We start from the raw sequence: 21,141 nt of genomic DNA, 5'->3' as shown, positions 1-21,141 counted from the left end.
AGCTGCTTTTCAGTGCTTTTCTGTGCGTCTGGCGTTTAGGACATCCGGCTATCTACCTAAACGCCAGGCGCACAGAAAAGGATCGCGGAGCGCGAGCCGGCGGAGCTCACTCAGGAAGGCGGGGAATGGGATCGTGATCCCATTCCCCGCCTTCCTGAGCGCGCTCCTCCGGCTCGCACTCCGCGATCCCCAACAGCAGCTGCTTTTCTGTGCGTCTGGCGTTTAGGACATCCGGCTATCTACCTAAACACCAGACGCACAGAAAAGCACTGAAAAGCACTTCGTCTCCAAGCCACTTCGTCTTGATGACGTCGCTGATGTCGCTGCTGGGCGCGGCCGGACGAAAGTAACCAGAGTGGCGCCGAGGGGTCCGGGCGGACGAAAAAGCGAGCGAGCAATGGAGGATCAGGCAGCTTGATCCTCGGTTGCTGGTCCGGCGCCACTTTGGCTACTTCCGTCCGGCCGCGCATGGCAGCTGTGGCAATGTCATCAAGCCCCTACCACTTCTGGATGTCTATTGCAGTCGCGAGGAGCGCGCAAAGTACAGTGGAGGCAGGAAGGTTATTGGCGCTTCCGAGAACCCTCCTGCCTCCGCCGGTTGCCCAGCTGGCACCACCCCGCACGCACTCCTCCTCCTCCCTCCTCTTCCTCTTATATATATGAAACTCCCTTGTGGATATTATTATTATATATTATTATTTCATGATGAGAGGTGAGGCTCTGCCTCCCCTGCCTCCCCTGACCGCACGTCCCTGGTGTAGTGTAGATCTAAATGGGAGTGAGTAGCAGCATCTAGCAACAGATCTCTGCTGATCAGCACCTATTTCAGACTACCAATTGTTTATCAATACTAATAACCTCTTAAAATTGCACTACTGAAAACTTTTGGATATGCCCACACAGTGTTTTATGTATGGAGCCATATTCCATATAAAGTTGCATACATGGTTATATAGTGGGCATCCACAGGATTCAAAAATTCAAAATAATATCTGCAACTGCAGTTGAAGCCCAATCACTTTTTACATACATACACCTGTATAAAGGGATGGAACTTCAATTCAATTTTTTGACTTGAGAAGGGCGGGGCTTGACATCGCAACGACATGACATGCAATCTTGGGGCTCCAGTTTAGACCTAAACTGTTCTGAAGGAACAGTGATAGAGAAGAGCATGTCCTGCTGATCTCAGGGGCATCGCAGAGCCCCTGATTGATCCAGGAGAAAGCTCTTTTGCCAGCTACAAAAGAAGCAGTCAAAATGGCTGCAGAAGGTTGGGACAAGCCTCTGAAACAAAAGTAGTACAGGAGTGTGTCAAAATGGTGAGAAAATTTTTTATTATTAGAGAAGGGAAAACCCAAAAGAATTGGAATTTAAAATAAAATTGAAGACAGAAGAAAATAAGCGGCAAATTAACCCCAGTTTAAGACTATCGTATTATCTTTTTTACCTTAACTTTGTTTGTTTTCTATGGATGGACTTTTTACAAATGCCTCTTACTTTTAAACTGGACTGGTCTCTTTTTTCCCTTCTTCCTCTATACTTTTTTCATTTTTTGTAGTTGTGGATTAAAAGCTTCTTCTCTCGTAAGGCTTGGACGGAGCGTAATTTTTAAACATTTTTTTAACCTCTCTCGGAACTTGGTGTTACCTCTCTCAGAACTTGATGTTTACAGAGAGAGGCAGAAACAGATGGAAAAGAGGTAACACTGCCATTTAGTGGTTAGAGGCTTGGCAATATCTGATAAAACTATAAGCTTTGTTTACTGAAAGGCTCATTGGAAAACGTTTTGTTTATACAGGTGTTCCTTTGAAGGAACGAGAAAGCTTTGATTTGAAAACTCCATTGAATTTGTTTGACTAAAAAGCCTCGGATGTTTTGGCAGTGTTTATAACCTGGAAAATGGCACAACGTGAAGAAGAAAAGGCACTAACTTTGCAAAGAATTTTCTTAGAAATTCAAAAAGTTTTAATAATTACAGAGAGAATTGAAAAGAGACTTGAAATTATAGATCAAAATACAAATAGTATGGGGACAGTGATGAAATTTGAGGACAGAGCTGAAAAAATAACGGAGACATATGAAAGTGATAAGAAAATTGTTGACACTGACAGCAAACTGAAAGTGGAGGGAAATGACAAGTGTGAAATACGGAAAGGAGAAATCGATGAACCGGAACTTTATTTCAGATGTCAGAAAATAGATGAAGAAAGGAGAGAAAATTTGGCAGAAATAATGAGAGTAATCTCGGCAGAAGCACTAATGATAACAAAAGTTAAGCTGACGAAAAGAGCAGATAGAGGGTTTCGAATTCTTATAAGACATGCAATGAACAACAAGTTCTTAAAAGAAGTCCACATAAGACTTATCAAGAAAATACTTAGAATACAGACTTTACAAATGGCAAGAGATATTGGACTACACTATCTCTGGAAGGATACAGGATGATGAAATGAAATGTCACAATAAATTTTAGTTAAATGTAGTTACATTTTGAGTGCTATGTACAACATAATAATAGCTATAGTCAAATAAATGATTAATAATGATAACAAAGCATTTATATATATATACTAGATTGATAATATGACATTTTATATAATACTGTAAGTGAGGATTATGGAGATGATGTTGAAGAGCCTTTTTATAAAAGATAAACAATTTTATACAGAATAGAATATAAAGATGTAATATCAGGATGATGTAATAAAATGTCATAATATAAATTTACTTCAAATTTAATATGCCTTATGTTGAAAGGATGTAATAATAGCTTAATGGATGTTTAATAATTCTAACAATTTGTATACATGTATATTAGATTGATGATACTAATAATGGGGGAAAAACATGGAATTGAAAATTATTAGAGAATGTTATCAATGCTAAAATGATAGAATGACTTACAATAGGAGGAAGCATAATAACAACGTATACAAAGATACCTTGATTGTCAATATGTGAAAATTCAAGTGAGGACTACAGAAAGGACACAGAAAGACCTTGTAACCAATCGACACACTGTGTGTAGTTGAAGAGGCTTTTATGTTATATGTGTTGTGTGTTTGTGTTTGTATGAAAATACAAACTCTATTTAAAAAAAATAAAAAAAAATATCTGCAACTGCAGTTGAAGCCCAATCACTTTTTACATACATATGTGACACCTGTATAAAGGGATGGAACTTCAATTCAATTTTTTGACTTTCCCAAATGCAGTTTGCAGTAAAGTAGATACTCTCCTTCTTCTTTTGATAGAATTATATGAACTGGAGAGAAATAATATTTATTTTATGCTTTCTTTCTTTTCCATACCTAAAACCTCCTCTCCTCCCTTCCCTTCCCCTCCCCCCTCCCCTCTTGCCTTTCATCTTTTTCTTTTCTGTCCTTGATATCTGATTTCCCACTGAAGGTGGCCATATGTTGGCTGAGTTGATGGCACTCCCATATGAAATTAGCCATATGGGACAGCTCTTCTGCAGTTACGTATCTCTAATTTGACTCCTTCTCAACTGGAAAATGGGGCGGGGGGGGGGGTAATGCCATCGAACACCTTTCCATTCTCCCCCCACCAATTATGTGAGCAACAGCAGCTTCAAGGTGAGATGTTAGACAAACTGGAGACCGTTTGAGTATCAGAAGTTCATTCTCTTGCAGAGTCTGTTAGAGCCTTTTTCTTCTTTCCCTGTGCCTGATCAAACTGTTCATTTGTTGAGTTATGTAATAAAAGAATCGATGCATCATGACTGTTTTGCACTGGCAAAAAAGTACATGTGCCTCTGGACTCTAGATTTGGTGTGTCCAAATTAATACTTAGACAAGAGAAAGCAGTAATGAACTTTTTAAAAAAATTGCTGAACAGTTCCTGATGGAGGTGGGTGAGAAAAGACAATGTGTGTATGTAGAAAGAGAAAAAACTTAAGTTTAAATCACCTTGAAACTCAGCAATAACATTGACTCAGCCTGTCCTTGTGATTCCATCTGTTTGTCTTGGACATAGTCCACACCAGGCAAACATCGTAATAGCCAATAGAAAATGTAAAAGAAAAATAAATCAGCAGACAAGGGGCCCTGTCTAGGGGGACTACGAAGTCCAAACGGCAGTCCTAGTGACAGGACTATCACAATAAAAGGAATTTGAAGGATGGCAAGGAATTTGATTTAGCTTCTATGGTGATGGGTGTGTGTGCATGTCTCTTTTTAAAGTTTTTACATTTCAGAAGAATTTTTTTAAATCCACCCCCCCAGATTTTCTTCCAGCTGTTTCTTCAGATGACTTGGATTGAAAGTACCATCATTCCCATTCAGCCCTCATGATAGGACGATGGGAGTTTAGTGCATGATAGAGTGAACTCTCTACATTGTTTGGAAGCTTATAGGCAGCTCTAAGCAAACAGCTCTTGAGCGACATGGTAGTTGCATCCATAGTCTGTAAACATCTAAAACAGAGGTCTTCAAACGTGACAACTTTAAGACTTGTGGACTTCAACACCTAGAATTCTCGGCTGGAGAGTTTTGGGTGTTGAAGTCCACAAGTCTTAAAGTTGTCAAGTTTGAAGACCTCTGATCTAAAATATTTGATGTTATTAACATCATTCTGCATAAAATGCAAAATGCACACATGGTTTATATTATATAAATGCACACGTGGTTTATATATTACTAACATCATTTAGCAGCAAATCAGAAATGAGTAAGACTATGGTAGACTCAAAACCCCACACTCCGAGTCCGGAAGGATAAACCAATGTATGCTTTTCACTCCATATAAGGCAACTTAAAAGCTTTACTTAGCAAATAACGTTTAAGCAAAAGACTTTTACAGTTCACGACCTATTTTTCACAAGTACTTTTCAAAACAAAATAGGCAATAGAATAATTTTGCTCAAGGTGACACAAATTTTAAATTGATCCTTATTTCTAGCAAAGCAACCCTTCTGGAGGACGACCTCATATATCCCTAGCCTCTTCCCCTTAACAAGCGAGTAGCCCACACTAAGGAATGGTGAATACATATTGAAAAATGTGATGAGTGATTTCAATTGTCCCTAAAAAAAAATTGGTTTGCCAATTGGACAGTGGCAGATAGGACACACTCCAGAGGGTCAACGTCATTGCCTACTCCAGAGGATCATTGGTTGCCCTCTCCCCTTTTTGGAAGAGCTTTATAGCTCCCACTGCCTTAAAAAAAATTCAAAACATTCTTAAAGATCCATCTCATCCTGGGCACCCATTTTTTTGAACTATTACCATCTGGCAAACACTACAGGACAATAAAAACAAGGACAAAAAGGCTGAAAAACATCTTCTATACCAGGGCAGATATTGAATTCTACGGTATAGTACAATATTAATGCAATATCAGGGTTTTCAATTCAATTGTATAGAATGTGTTTTTGTTATATTTTTTATGTATAATGTACACTGAAGATGGCATTTAATTTTGTTGTACGATGTGCAATGACAATAAAGTAAACTAAACTAAACTCAAAGGGTGTGGACAGATTACATATAAGCACCGTAGCACATGGAGGATTGTTTTTATTTATTTGCCAGACAAATCCACATGGCCCACAGCAACTCAGAAGCAGAAACTCTTAAGATAGTGTCAGCATTACTTGCATAGGCAGAGGAATCTTTTGCCTTTCCTTGTTGTTCTAAAGTAATGTTTTAATGAAACCCTAAAGACATGTGCTAAGAATGCGCTTTTTTCTTCGTCCTTGGCTGAGGACAATTGTCTGAAGCTAAACTCAAATACAGTAATGACTTGGCATCTGTTTTATCAGCCATTGCATCAGCTGGACTGTTTTCTTGTCTGCAGCTTTAAGGGGTGGGAAAAGCTGATGCAATTGTGGGCGTTCTTGGAAAAAGATATATATATACGTAGATATCCAGTTTCCCCCAAACAAGTTTGGAAGATCAGTTGTCGCTGCAAAACGCCTCGTCGCCCCTGGTTGTTTTCTTCTCTGCCATCTGGGAGCAAGAGACATCTCATCATGTCCACTTCCTTCGTCCAAGCCGAAAAGCTGCGCCCGACCGCTTTCGAGGTGGAATACTTTGACCAGTACGATTTCTACAGCTTGACCGACAGATACAGCGGTAGGTGCGCTGCCAGAGATGAGGGGGGGGGGGGGATTAAAGCAAGCTAGAATTTAAAAAAATCGGAGCTTTGAAGGGACCGATCAACAAATAAAAAAAAAAACAAATCAGAAAAAAAACCCGAATAGCTCGGGCGTTAGCAGGTGGGATGTGGCGTCGCTTAATGTTGGATAGGACAACCGTGGGGCGTGGGAAGGAGGAGGAGAGATAGCTGACGTAAGGTGTACATTTCATAATCGTGGCTTGCGTCGCATGCCTGTGTTTACATCGCTCCCACACTCGAGATTGCCCGTTTTGCAAACTCCATTAACGTGAAATTAATCAAATTAACAATCAGTGGAACAACTTTCCTCCAGAAGTTGTGCACGCTCCAACACTGGAAGTTTTTAAGAAGAGATCGGACAACTGTATGAAATACTATAGGGTTTCCTGCCTGAGAAGGGGGCTGGACTAGAAGACTTCCAAGGTCCCTTCCGATTCTGTTATTTTGTTCTGTTCAGGATGTGAGGGGTCTGTAGATATTTTCTTAGCCCTCCTTCTGGTTCTGTTCTGAAATTATTAATCTGGAATTTGTCAGATTTCACCTTGTGCGTTTTGTAATGAACACCACGCCCATAAGACAGAAACACCAATCTCTACAAAAGTGCTTTAATACATACTAATCTAGGTGAAAAATACTGGTGGCTCTACTTATACACCAAGGAATTGGTTGAAAGTGCTTGCATAATAATCATTATCAACTATTTCTGAAACCTTGTGGGCTAACCGTACCTTGGCTTCACGATCTGACAAGGAAATTTGTGAAGCAAGATACTCTCCAGATTCTTGGATTTGGTTAGTATTTTACATAAATCCAGGCATTATGGGTTAATTAACCAAATGATTTATTAGGTTTTTTTCTTACTCAGCTACAAGCTGTTAAAAGCCCCACATTGGTCTTATATCCACAGACACACAGGGACTCTGCTGGCACTGCTTAGAGATTTATGCGTGCTTGACACATGATTCCCACAATGGCTGGTAAACATGCCTTTGCTAAAAATAAATACATAATTTATGTTTTAGTTCTAGTGGCTGGAGAAAAAACAGTAACCAAGAGCTTCAAAGTCGCTTAATTCTTAACAACAAAAAAGGCTGTTTTTTCATCCAATCAATTTTTTTTAAAAAAGTCATAGCTTCCTGAATTTGCTTTTGCATTTTAGAAGCCAAAGAAAAATCAACTCTAGTACACATCAAAAAGTTCCAGCCAGATTTTCTACGTAGGCACAAGCCTACATATGGTCAAAAACAAGCCCTGACAATTTTAGTGGAAACTTTCTGCCCAAATCTATTATCCTTTCTAAAACATCATCCTCAAATTAGTATTGGCTTGCAGAATTTGGCAACCACACACCCTAAAAATAAACTTAAAATTTGATTTTGGTGGATATGGAGCCAAGTTTTTCCACAGAACTAGAACATTTTTTCATGGGGTCCGAAGATTATGAACGAAAATTTCACAACAGTTCTTACTCATTGCTAAGACTGTGAAAAGGAAAGGGTCCCCCCCCCCCAAGTGATTGCTGTTTGCAAAAGGAATAAATTAAGGTGGTATGCAATGCATATAAAAAGTAGCTGTTTTGATCATGTGGTGATATGATCTTGACTTTTTTTGATATCCGGTGGCTCTTCTTGCTACTCCTACTTTGCTTAATAGCTAGTGAGAAGCTGGAGTTGATTTTTAACATCTAATAAACTGTTGATTATCTACAAGAGCGAGTGTCACTGGCCCTAAGTAATTAACTGTTGTTCTGGGGTATGCCTAGGTGGTTCTTCACGCAAAGGCCGATCCAAGAAAGAGGCTGAGGACCATACAAATCGCCCAAATCCTGGTGGCCATGAGCGCAAGATCGTTGTGAAGCTGCAGCGCACAGAGCAGAAGCGAAAGGCGCCAACCTCCAAAAAATGAAAAAATGAAGGTAAGGAGCCAATGTACGGCTTGATAAATAACTCCACTGATGTCAAGCGTTTAACCCCAAGTGATTGTCCGTTGACACAAATTAGGTGGGGCTTTTTTCCTTGCAGAGGGAGTATGTACAGCCACGCATCAAATGCAATATATTTTTATTCTCTTAAACCAAGACTGTCCAATCTTGCCAACCCTTAAGACTTGTGGACTTCAACTCCCAGAATTCCCCAACCAGCCATGCCCTGAGGAATTCTGGGAGTTGAAGCCCACAAGCCTTAAAAGTTGCTAAGGTTGAACACCCCCTTTTTAAATCAGTTTTTTAATTAGCCATTCAGAATTCACATAGGGGCTGCAAACATTTTTTCCCCCATCCCTAGGTAGCTGTACCCATCACTCACCATTTTCTTTCCTCTCTCACCAGCTCTGAATCTGGTTTGCTATTCAGGTTCTGGACACCATGGCAATGTCGACGAGGATACGGAGACTTGACGGATGGACGCCATGTAATTTGGTGGTTCTTTGAATTACGGAAGATGGTACACAGTCTTATGGCTCACATCAGGAGCGAGTGAAAGTGAAGGCTGCAATTCATCCCAAAACCATCAGGGGGAAAAAATTCACTGCCTTAATCATTATTCACTCTGGAAAAGCATATGGAATGATTGTACACTTTGGCTTGGAAAAGCAAATAGTTGTCCTAAGCTTACTTTTTTTTCCCTTCAATGTTCCTCCCCACTCAAAAAAATCCCCAAACCAGTATATTGTGATGTCTTTTGAAATTTATGCTGAGGGAGGAATTGATTCATCTATAAATGCTTTTATTAATGGTAGCCCTTTTTTCTCTTTAAGAAGGGATGAAGATAGTAGATAAGTAAACTTTATAGTATAGGGAAAAATGAGTTTGTAGCAATGTTAACCTTACATAAATTAGGGAAAGTGGGAGTGGGCAGGAGAATGGATCAAGAGAAACCTATGTTGGGATAGAGGGAATAACACACACACACATTATGTTCAATCTTTAGTTCCTTTAGATGCACATTTGTGTTTTTTCATGCTAAATAAAACCATCTTAACTGTAATTATTTGCAATTATTTGAAATGAAGCATAGACTTTCACAGTGAGCAGAAGGAAGAAAACTGAGGCAGGTTTTACAATAAGCTTTTATTAAACACTCAAATCCCTCCCTCTACCCTCCCAAAGTATCTTGGCAGTATTTGCTGGTGCACAAGGCATAAAAAGTGAGTCCTTTAATTTCAAGTCAGTTCGATACCCCAAGAAGAGATGCATTCTAATAAATGTTATATAACTTCTGGCAAATATTTAACTTTGTTTGTTAACCTTCATCTCTGCCACTCTCCAGAAGCTCATGCAAACAAGATGAAAGAGAGCTTGAAGAGAAGCAAAGACAATGCAAACCAATCCCCCCACCCCACTTGATATGGAACAGAGAATAAAGAGCTACCAAAATTATCTTAATGGGTTATCAGAGCAAGGCAAATGTGGGTAAACTGTTTTCCTTTCCCCAAATAGCATTTTTTGCTCAAATTGAAGCCAGAAGTTAATGTGTTTCAATTTTTTTTGTTGCACTTTTATAAAGGACCCTGTTAAAAATTCTGACCCTGTCACCTCTATAACATGATGAGCTATTTTGCTTAAGGCTGATGGGAGCTGAAGTCTAACTTCAGAAGGACTTAATACACAGCATCTCAGAAGAATCAGCAAAATGTTGTTTCCAGATACAGCCATGATAATGGTGGTATCCCATACTTGATAAAGGCAGGGCAATGAGATCAAGTTAGCTGAACTGGCCAAAAACAGTGGCCTCTTTTCAGCATAATTTATACTTCCTGGCATTGGAGGAAAAGCTGGATTGGGATTCCCAGCGTATTCCAGGGGGTGCTGAATAAATTATAAAGCCTAGAAGGTCACAGGATTGGGGAAATCTCACAGTGTTAAGTACTATACTGGCATTGGTTGGGCTATGACCAAACAATGAAGAGACTGTTACCAGGAACCATGTCCCATCTTTCACTCCCAAGAGATGGTCACATAAAGGCACTTGCTCATATGAAATGGAAGGGAAATACAGTCGTCTGCATGTCCGTAGCATGCTGGTACGTTTAGAAGTATGAGGTATTATACAAATGACAGATACATTTATGCTACATTTAGCATAATAAGCTTATGTGAACTCTCCCTTTAGATCACTGAGCGACTTAAGGCAGCAACCCAGAAGTGGTACCCATTACATCTTGGTGCAAATACATCTGACCATCATGATAGGAGCCAACAAAGCAGATCACTGGTTTATAAAGTTGCCTATTTTCACATTGGGCAAGGCTCTACCATCCCTAAAGTCAGCTGGATGCAGACTTGATCTTTACCGCTACAGTCCCCTCATAAGTCTGAAAACATTCTATCCACAGGCAGCAAACAGATCAGCAAAAAATACAACCAGTAAATCAATCCTTTCTGATGTAGGACATTAGAGGTATGGTTAGTCACAGTTCAAAAGGGCCCAGGATGCCATCCCTATCCAACTGGTGTGAAAGAGATGGCAACTGGATTGGATCAACTAGACTTTGACGGCTTGCCGTTGTAAATGCTCTTCTCTGGGTATTGATGGGGGGCAGGGGGGAGAAGAGGGGCGTGTAAACTCTTCAGAATAGGCCAGTTTCAGCTCAAGTCCTGTTCACCAATGCTCTGTCGAAGGTATTCCTCATAGAGCTTTCTCTGCAGAAAAACAGTAATTTTAAAAAATTTGCTATGCTCGTCAATCCCTTTCTCTGGCCACCACAAAATCTAAACCGGATTCATATCCCTGCCCATTTAGGTCCTACAAAATAAGCACCAGGCCTCATGGCACAACTTCAAACCACCCTATACAAGTTGCCAAAGCATTAACCTTCTTAGCCAAGACCACATCCAACACGTAATCCCGTCGATCTTCCAGCTGCCGCTTTTGCTTTTTGGAGAGAGTGGGCTTCATTCTAAGTGGGGCAAGAGATAAAAATGAACGTTATAAGAAGTGTAGTAATCAACCCTTCCTGATAAACAGGAATGCTCTTACCTGAGAGTGTAGCTGGCCAAGAGTAGGAAGAGAATCGAGAGGAAGAGAAGACCAAAAAATACTGTTAAGGTTTGATCTTCAGGGACAAACTTCCAGACTGCTGCAACCGGCTGCTAAAAATTAGAATTAAGAATAAATGGTATACTTGATATTAGCTGAGGAAAATATAAGTGTAGCCACTTTTAAGAAAATAATATAAAAATACATTTCTTACAACAATATGTAAATTCTGTGGCAATAATCTACAGGTAATCCTCGATTTACAAGTGTTTAGTGACCATTCGAAGTTACAACGGCACTGACAAAAATGACTTATGACCATTTTTCACACGTTCAACCCTTGTAGCATCGCCATAGTCACGTGACTTACAATTTGGATGCTTGATAACTGATTCATATTTATGACGGTTGCAGTGTGTCGGGGTCATGTGATCATATTTTGCAAACATTCTGACAAGCAAAGTCAATGGGGAATCCAGATTCAATTGTTTGTTACTAATTTAACAACTGAAGTGATTCACTTAACAAGTGTGGCAAGAAAGGTCGTAAAATGGGAAACTCACTTAACACATTTCTCATTTAGCAACATAAATTCTGGGCTCAGTTGTGATCATATGTCGCGGATTACCTTTATATATAATTAGCACATATCTTAACTATAATTAAAGTAGTTAGCGAGTACCTATAACAAATAGGCATTCTCTATAAATGATTGTATCTAGAATTCCCCAATCATAGCCAAAACTTTATAAATTTTGAGAAGGAAGACAAGAGAAATAAAGGTTACTCAGCTGTGGTTTTGCTAGTATGAAATGAATCATGAAGTTACACTTTAGATTTTTATCCTATTACTCTAGGCCAGGGATGTCAATTTCATTGAGGGCCACATCAGGGCTGTGGTTGACCTTAGGGGGCCGGGTGGGCATGGCCAACTGTGTGTGTGTGGTCAATTAGGTGGGTGTGACCCAGTGGTGGGTTCTGGAGCCCGTTCCAACCGGTATGGTTGGAACAGGCCTGGCGTCGCCCACATGGATGTGCGCAGCATGCGCCGTGCACATGTGTTGTACCTGCCAGTGATGCCTCTGCAAGCCTCCGCAATGCTTCAGCTGCTCGGCGGAGCGTCATGCAGGCGCTGTATGCGCCATGCGCGTGCGCTGAAGTATCAAAGGCTTTAAAGGACAGGTAAGGAGCTTGGGCGGGCGGGCCCTCCGGAGCACCGTATCAGAATGGTACCCGGTGCTCTGGGCAGGCTCCGGTATGCCCGTATGGTGGCATACCGCCTGCAACCCACCACTGGTGTGACCAGCTTGACATCATCCTCCAAACTGCTGGCATACTTCTTCTTTGCACTGGGTAGTCCGGGCTGAAGCTGCATTGGCCTGATCTTTCCTTTTCACACTGGGTAGACCAGGATGGTCCTGTGGGCTGGATCCAACCACATCACTGGCTGGATCCTGCCTGTGGGCCTTGAGTTTGGCACCCTTCCTTTAGGTTATCATCTGTTCTATTTACAGCAGGCTTTAGACATTTCTATTTCTATTGGTATAAGAATTGGAAACTTGATTATTACATATTTCTCCTGAAAAAAAAAGATAGAAAGAAAAAAATATCCAGGATTCTGAATTTTGCAAAATTGGACCATTCTTAATTATCAGTGTATAACATATGTTCCTTAGATTTTGTGCTGTTTTCTCTCTCTCTTCTTCTGCAGTTTTTAGAAGCTGCATGTTTTAAAATCCTACCCATCAGTTTGTGTTGCTTTATGGATGTGAGGCTAGAAAAACCTGTTTCCCACACCCTCAAGACATGAAAGCTGAGACTCTGAGGTTATGGAATCTAATATCCTGCACCATTTTTTCTATACAAAGTCGAACAAGGCTTAAGTGAGGGGTACTTATAAAGTGAGAAAAGGATGCTTTCGGGATCCTAGGGAACAGACACCAAAGTACTCACTATGTATAGTTCCAGGGCCTGGCTTTGCTTCTCCCCCAGGACCAAGCTCCACAGTTGACGAGCAAATGTTGTACCAAATATCAATGTCAGAAGAAGAAAAATAGGCAATAGGAAACCTGCTAGGCCCAGAAGCATCCCTCGGAAGAAAGCACGGAAGTTGCTGTTTCTGGCCTCACTGAGTAACAGAAAAAGTGAAAAAGCAAAGTCAGCATATAGGATTCGGGAAGAAATTTAGCTGAATAGCATTAAATCCCGCATTCCCCTAGAATAGTGATGGCTAACCTTTTTCTAAAGGTGTGCCAAAATTGTGTGCGTCATCTGAGCATGGGTGTGCAACCCTCTCTGTGCATGTGTGTGCAATACCCCTCCCCCGGGGGGAATTTTCACCCTCCCCAGGCTCCGGAGGCTTTTCTATAGCCTGGGAAGGCCGAAAAAATTCTGGTTCACCCATTGGGCCTCTTTTTCACCCTCCCCAGGAAACGATCTTCCTGTTGGGCCATTTTTCGCCCTCCTCCTGCTCCAGAGGCTTTCCTGAAGCCTGGGGAGTGCAAAAATGGCTCCCCAGGTCCTCTGGAAGGCCAAAAATCAGCTGGCTGGCGCACGCATGTGCGCCAGAGCTGAGGGGTGCCATGCCGGCAAATATGGCTCCGTGTGCCGTCTGTGGCAAGCGTGCCATAGGTTCACCATCACAGCCCTAGAAATAGCCTACTATCTTCAGAACTCTCCCAGATATTAGTTTCCTAGGGCTTTTCCCCCCTCTAACTATAATCTTCTCACCCCTTTTAAAGTGAAGGTCAGCAGCCAGAACCTTCCAGTCCCAATTATATTTGAAATAGTTGCAGTCCCAATTATATTTGAAATAGTCCAGCCTTCCCTTAAAGGAGTCTAGGTTATTAGTCTACATTACAATTCAAGGCACTTATAATGCTCCATTTCTGTGGGATTTATTTCCAAGTAAATGTGAGCAAGACTGTGCTGTAAATTACACAACGATCCTTTGAGATAGGTCAAGCTAACGGCTTAACAGCATGCTTTCAATACAATTTCTACTCACTTTCTACTCAATTTCCTTCCGCAGCAATCTTTTATTTATCTCTCAACAGTTGTCAACTCAGAATTTTCCATTCAGTTTGTCAATTTATTATATTAATTAATGAATTAAATTTGCCACCCATCTCACCACAAGGTGACTTAATTTGCCATTTTATATGCAAATCCACACACCCAGTTTTCTACATGGGATCTGATATTCCATCCCTCTTTTGTTCTAAATGTTAGGACCTCTCAGATGCCATGTCTCCCACTCCTACAATGCTATGTTCTTACTTGTCATCCTCTAGCAAACGCTGTGTGGCCTCTTCTATGAGCCGGCAATCCCTTTCCAAGGCATTGAGTGTATGCTGCACAGTCTGGCTGATGGTCTTCTCAATTGTGCGACAGACCTCCTCAATCTGATTAACGCACCGACTCGGCTAAAGGTGAGTGCAAGACCCATGTCACCATTTTGCAGAGACTCTTATCAGCATTCTATTTTCAGTCCCAATTTGGTCCTCATCCTCATAAGGCAAGCTTTTCTTTTCCATCTATCCCAAGGCTCACCCATCCTTCCAGACGTCTGGATTAATCATGGCTTCTGCTTCAATCTTACATCTAAAATAAATTCAAGCTTGTCACTCACCTTACTGGGGCTGGGAATGTAAATTGTAGGCATGTCAAACCCACATTTATTGAGGCCAGGGCGTTTACAAAGTTCTTGAACAATTTGCATCAACACTCTCTGTCAGACAAAAAGAAAAAGATCACACACACACACATACATATAATTTTACAAACTGCCATTCTTAATTCCTTCTGTTCCATGAGACGGCCATTCCCCATCCCATTATCCATGGCAGACTTTCTACCTGTCGGTCACCCTCAGCGCCTGCCTCATCAGCTTTGCTCAGATAAAAGCGTAACTTGTCTCCGTGCTCTTCATTGATCTTCTCCACTATGTTTAAGGTACGTTTGCAAAGAGCCTGCCCCATGGGATCAAAGAAGACCAGGATGAGATCGCAGAGTTGGCCTGAACAAGATTACAAGGGAAGGACTTAGGGTGCTATATAACATGGGGAGAAAATTCTTATGGAAATAATAAATCAGTAAACAATTTCTTTCAAGCTAAGAGCTACTACAGTAGAAAATGCCCTGTCCTAAAATCTTTTCTCTCATCACCATGCCTGTATTTTCTTCCAGAACACAAAATAGTTCTCTCAAGGATTTTTCCTAAGACTGAAACCATTCCTGAGTTACCTATATGAATCCTTCTTCGGATTCAATCTTTCGCAGGCACATCTATTTCGTTTTGAGGGCTAGGATGACTTGGGAAACAAGCATGTTTTCAAGACTTCCTGAGGCCAGGCTCCAATTTAATCCTGAGGCCAGGCTCCAACTCCTCCTTCAGGAACGAAGGCTGTTTCCTGAAGCTATACTCACCAAACCAGATCAGTGCTCCCTCCACATCAAAAGGGTATTTCATATCACCATCCACCAAGCCTGGAGTATCAAGAAAAGTGATCAGAGAAAATTGTTTCTGCTTGGAGGTACAAATCTCAGTACTCAGGTATTCTGGCACTCCTAAATGAATGATAAAGAGCAGAATGTTAAAATTTGCTAGCAACCTCTTGCTATTAGCAGATAACAAAGAATATTTCCCTTCTAATAATCCTTAAACCAGACACCATACTTCAAATTTCATTACCGACATATATTATTACAGGCAAGCTGTCAATGGTCAATTAACCCCAACTTTTAAATGTCAGCTTCCTGATCAAGGGCGATACTCATTCAGGCCACACAACACTGTTCTGAATTAAAAGCCAACTACTGATTTATCTTCAGGCTGCAACTAACCTTTGAAGTTCTGCAAAATCTGAAAATGAGGGTAGAGGTGGAGTGTAGCATTGCCCTGCAGAAAAGAAGTGGAGAAACAGAAGGCTTTAGCATACATGATATTACTATGGCTACAGCAGATAGCTTTTGAAGTCATTAGACAAGTTCTATTTAGCAAGTGTGCATGACTATTTCAAGGCTGAAGGTTGCCTTTGATCTATTATGTGGGATGCCAGTGTGTATGATCAAAGGCTAGATGGGCCCAGGACAAAAATAAGTGCAATATTACAATTGAATTAATTAAATATTAATGCTATTGTTTCTCATGCACTTTCCTCTTTGGACGCATAAAATATGCCTGTCTGAAGTAATGTTTGAAAGTCCAAACATCTGAATAACATGTGACCCTAGAACAGGGGTGGGTTCCTGCCAGTTCTAACCTCTTCTATAGAAGAGGTTTCACAAATCTACCGTGCCATATAGAACCGGTTCCACACCCCTCCCCCCGCCCATCCACACATCATCAAGATGAAGAGCGAGAGGAGGAATTCTGGGAATTGACATCCACAAGTCTTAAAGCTGTCAAGTTTGAACACCCCTGGGAGTTTTTTTTTCTAAAGGGTTAGGGGTGCAAGAGTCTTGTAACTTGACAGCTTTAAGACTTGCGTGCTTCAAATGCCAGAGTTTCTGAGCCAACATTTTGGTTGCTAAGCAAGAGTGTTGTTAAGTGAGTTTCACCACATTTTACAAGTTGGCCACGCCCACCCAGTCACATGGCTGCAAGCCACTCCCACCCAGTCACATGACCAGCAAGCCACTCCCACAAAGCAGCCCACACCTACAGAAGAGGTTCTAAACTTTTTTGAAACCCACTACTGCCCTAGAAGCTAAGTCACATGCTTGCTCCAAAGCACCAGCAAACTCACTGCATAGTCTAGGTCTGTGATGCGAACCTATGGCAGGAGTGTCACAGGTGGCACGCAGAGCCCTCTCAGCGGCCATGTGAGCCATCACCCCAGCTCAGTTCTACTGCACATGCGCGTGTGCCTCCTGCTGACAAGCTGCTTTTCAGGCCTCTGCCATACATGCATCGGGGTGCGGGGCGTATGTGTCATACACTCATGCGCGGGGGGAAAAATGCTCACATGCACAGGCCGCATGTGGGAGTCATGCGCGCATGTGTGCAGGGGCAAGCTGCATGGGGGGGTTGTGTGTGCATTGCATTATGGGTAGGTGTATGCATGCGCTTTCAGCATGCGGCAAGAAAAAGGTTAGTCATCACTGGTCTACGTGGTGAGAAATGTGTGGCCCTCCAAATGTTGTGAAACACAAGTTTCTGCATTCTTTATCACTGCTTATTGGCTTATTGTGATTAAGACTGCTAGAATTATAGCTCCCCAACCAAATCTGCACTACCCATGCACAGGAAGAAAACATCAGCAGGTTTGAGAAACCTAAGCTTTTTTTAGGGGGAGAGAAATGTAGAGGGTGGGGAGAGGAACTTTTACATATCTTTATGTAAGCCTATTCAATGGTTGCATATTGATTGGCTGTTGATAGGAAAACGAAACGAAGCAAAACAAACTGGAGGAGAGGAAGAATTGACTGCCTGGAAGGAAGGGCAGTGCCTGGCATACTGAAGAAGGGCAAGTCTTACTGGCTAAATAGCAATAGCCATAACAGTGATACACGCAATAGAACAGAACAGAATAGAATTCTCTATTGGACAAGTGTGATTGGACACACAAGGAATTTGTCTTTGGTGCCTATGCTCTCAGTGTACATAAAAAGACAAGATACAGTTGTCAAGAATCATAAAGTACAACACTTAATGATAGTCATAGGGTACAAATAATGTACAATGTTACATTAAAAATGAGTGCCTCATCTCACCGTGAGAGATTCTCGCTTTTTTCCACTGGTGATGAAGGTGAAGCCCTGAGTCTCAATAGCAACCCCAGTACGTTGGATGTGTTCCTCCACATACCTGCACAAATATGTCAAGAAACCCAAGATAGAATATTTTTCTTCTTTGTCTGCAAAATATGGCCAAATCTGAACTGAAGGTGGGAAGTACAGTATTACAACACATTCAGAGCCAATTTCCTGAAATGTCCTGGGTTAGTAAATTGCTACAAGTGTCCCAACACCCATTTGTTCTTCCATTAAATCAACATCATTTGTATCAATGACACAATAATTTAGGTATCTATGGATTACAATCCCTCTCCCTGTTTTAAAACTATTTTTAAAAATATTAATTCTTCTAGATCATATTCAGTATAATCGACAAACTGTTTTCATTTTGTTCATGTGTCTTTTCTCAGTAGCCTTTAATCACTACTTTTAACATAAATTTGGCCAGAAGTATAAGAGTGGAGTTTTTTTTCTCAGAGGAGCTATTGAGAGGTTCAGCTTTTCAGACTGCCATTTTAAATGGAAGTCTTTCCCTAATATAATAATCACCGATGGAAATAAATAAACAATAATTTCACCATTTTTTTAACCAGATATTACAGTTAACGAATTTTGTTGTACTTATTTTATACAATAACAATAAAGGCTGTCTGTCTGTCTGTCTATCATCTATCTATCATCTATCTATCTATCTATCTATCTATCTATCATCTATCTATCTATCTATCTATCTAATCATCTATCATCTATCTAATCATCTATCTATCTATCTATCTATCATCTATCTTTCTATCTATCTATCTATCTATCTATCTATCTATCATCTATCTATCTATCTATCTATCTATCTATCTATCTATCTATCTATTTATCATCTATCTATCTATCTATTTATCTATCATCTATCTATCTATCTATCTATCTATCTATCATCTATCTATCTATCTATCTATCTATCTATCTATCTATCTATCAATCATCTAAATACAGGTAGTTCTCGACTTACAATGGTTCATTTGGTGACTATTCAAAGTTATAGCATCACTGAAAAAAGTGACTTATGACAATTTTTCACACTTACGACCGTTATAACATCCCCATGGTCACATGATCAAAATTCAGACTCTTGTCAACTGACTCATATTTATGATTGTTGTTATCTAGGGATCATTTTTGCGACCCTTCTGACAAGAAAAGTCAAGGGGGAAACCCGATTTAACAACAGTGTCAGTAACTTAACAGCAGGATTGATTCACTTAACAAGGTGGCAAGAAAGAGGGGAAAATTCATTTAACTAATGTCTCACTTAACAATATATATTTTGGGCTCAATTGTGGTTGTAAGCCGAGGATTACCTGTACTATGGATAATCTTTTAGGATTTTCCCAGAATGCCTTGTGCCATACCACCTTCTCCATTATGATTTTCCCAGAATGCCCTGCACTCATACCAACTCCCTTGATTCCGTATCCTAATAATGCCATTCCAGAGGTGGTATTCAGCAGGTTCTGGCCAGTTCTGGAGAACCAGTAGCAGAAATTTTGAGTAGTTTGGAGAGAGAACTGATAAATACCACTTCTGACTGCCCCCCCCCCCCTTCTATTCTCTGCCTCCCGAGTCACAGTTGATTGGGAGGAAATGAGGGAAGGTTTTGCTGTAACCTTCCCCTGCCACGCCCACCAAGCCACGCCCACAGAACCGGCAGTAAAAAAAAAATTTAATCCCACCACTGTGCCATTCCCAGTTTTGACTTCCCTTGATTGATTTTCTGGCATTCCCCTTCAGCTCACCAGTTTATAAAGCTGCTCTTCCCAGCACTGTGGTTGCCCATCACCATGACAGTCACTCTACGGCGAGGGGGAAGCAGGGTCAGGCCCAGGCGCTCTCCTATGGCCACCAAACCTGGGAGCAGAGCGGGAAAGTTATGGCTGACACTTGGCATGTTGTTTCACCCCCCAAAAAAAATGAAAGTTCCCCCCCCCTTTTTTTTATCCTATCCCCTCAGCTCTCACCATGACCCTGGTGCACGTAAAGCGAGTGGGCCTCCCGGAGGACTCGTTCTGTCACTGACTCCGTCCCACCGCCCACGGCGGGGTTGGCGGCTTCTCGGGGCTTCCCACCCCGGCTCCCTGGCATAGTTTCTGGTGGTCAAGCCGGCAACGGAAGCAGCAAAGGCGACTGGGAAGAAGGAGAGGGAAAGAACTACAACTCCCGAAGGGAATTTCGCGGAAAGGACAAGCGTGGCGCGGTCGCATAAGCGTGTTTTTCGATCGACGTCTGTCGCCATGCATCACAGAACTACAACTCCCATGATGCCTTGTGGCCACAGAACGCGGTGTTCAGCCTTCCCGTCTGGACCTAAGTGGGTTATGGGTTAATGGGTCTCTGAGGAAATTTGCTTCGAGGACGCTTAGTGCGAATAAATGATGCAAATGTGGAAACATAAAGTCACCGGGGCCAATGCATTTAAATTGGTCCTCGCCTTCCTATTCTTTCGGGGGGTGGGGGGGGTGGGGGTTGTCTTTAGGAGTCATGTGAATCGTTTTTTAATGCAGGTAGTTGGCAATTGCCCGAATGTTATTTTTTGTAGTGCAAACCGTTGCAGTTTTCATATTTTATCTAAAGGACTCTCTTAAAGAGAGCCAGGTTAGCGTGATGGTTAAAGCATCAGACAAAAACCAGGCGACTAGGAGTTCTAGTCCTGCCTAGTCAGCTACATGATCTTGGGTCAGTCACTCTCTCTAGGATGAAGGCAATGGCCAAACGCTTCCAAAATCTTGTCAAGAAACTGCAAGGAGTCGTCCAAGCAGTCAGGACCCAAAAGAGAGAGAGAGAGAGAATCCTGGTTCTCTTCAAAACAACCTTTGATTTGATGCCTTCTAGATATGATGAATATATAAGATATATATCTTACATATTTGGATTGGGGATAAGGTAAGAACTATATTTGAAAACTGGTATAAATTCTACAAATTAGTCTTGAGAAATTGTAGCCTTGATCTTTTGACCGTAGGTAAAGTTAAAGGTTCCCCTCACACATGTCCTAGTCGTTCCCGACTCTAGGGGGCGGTGCTCATCTCCATTTCAAAGCCAAAGAGCACTGTCCGAAGACATCTCCGTAGTCATGTGGCCGGCATGACTCAATGCTGAAGGCACACAGAATGCTGTTACCTTCCAAAAAAGTGGTCCCCATTTTTCTACTTGCATTTTTACATGCTTTCGAAATGCTGGTTGGCAGAAGCTGGGACAAGTAACAGGAGGTCACTCTGTTAGGCTGCACTAG

The 21,141-nt window shown here is 41.4% G+C and overlaps 2 protein-coding genes across 3 annotated transcripts; one reads left to right on the top strand and one right to left on the bottom strand.

The window, feature by feature from the left end:
- Positions 1 to 5,885: 5,885 nt before the first annotated feature.
- On the top strand, positions 5,886 to 8,819 carry NUPR1 (nuclear protein 1, transcriptional regulator). Its single transcript, XM_081970054.1, has 3 exons — positions 5,886 to 6,098; positions 7,904 to 8,056; positions 8,468 to 8,819. The coding sequence occupies exons 1-2, from the start codon at positions 5,996 to 5,998 to the stop codon at positions 8,044 to 8,046; spliced, it is 246 nt and encodes an 81-aa protein (XP_081826180.1). The 5' UTR covers positions 5,886 to 5,995; the 3' UTR covers positions 8,047 to 8,056; positions 8,468 to 8,819.
- A 154-nt stretch (positions 8,820 to 8,973) lies between these two features.
- LOC309401095 (uncharacterized protein) lies at positions 8,974 to 20,107 on the bottom strand. Of its 2 annotated transcripts, none has more exons than XM_081970053.1 (12): positions 19,871 to 20,107; positions 19,649 to 19,760; positions 17,835 to 17,928; positions 15,963 to 16,017; positions 15,546 to 15,686; positions 14,975 to 15,135; positions 14,749 to 14,847; positions 14,397 to 14,542; positions 13,071 to 13,245; positions 11,118 to 11,227; positions 10,953 to 11,037; positions 8,974 to 10,780 (listed from the first exon to the last, which is right to left on the bottom strand). In XM_081970053.1, the coding sequence occupies exons 1-12, from the start codon at positions 19,992 to 19,994 to the stop codon at positions 10,724 to 10,726; spliced, it is 1,359 nt and encodes a 452-aa protein (XP_081826179.1). In that variant the 5' UTR covers positions 19,995 to 20,107; the 3' UTR covers positions 8,974 to 10,723. The 2 variants fall into 2 exon arrangements, with proteins under 2 accessions (XP_081826179.1, XP_081826178.1); XM_081970052.1 differs by having other exon boundaries at positions 11,118 to 11,230; positions 19,871 to 20,105.
- Positions 20,108 to 21,141: the final 1,034 nt, after the last annotated feature.

This window comes from Natrix helvetica (assembly GCF_964273705.1).
Source record: "Natrix helvetica genome assembly, chromosome: Z".
In the NCBI taxonomy this organism is placed as follows: domain Eukaryota; kingdom Metazoa; phylum Chordata; class Lepidosauria; order Squamata; family Natricidae; genus Natrix; species Natrix helvetica.
This window is presented reverse-complemented; position numbering and strand designations above follow the sequence as displayed.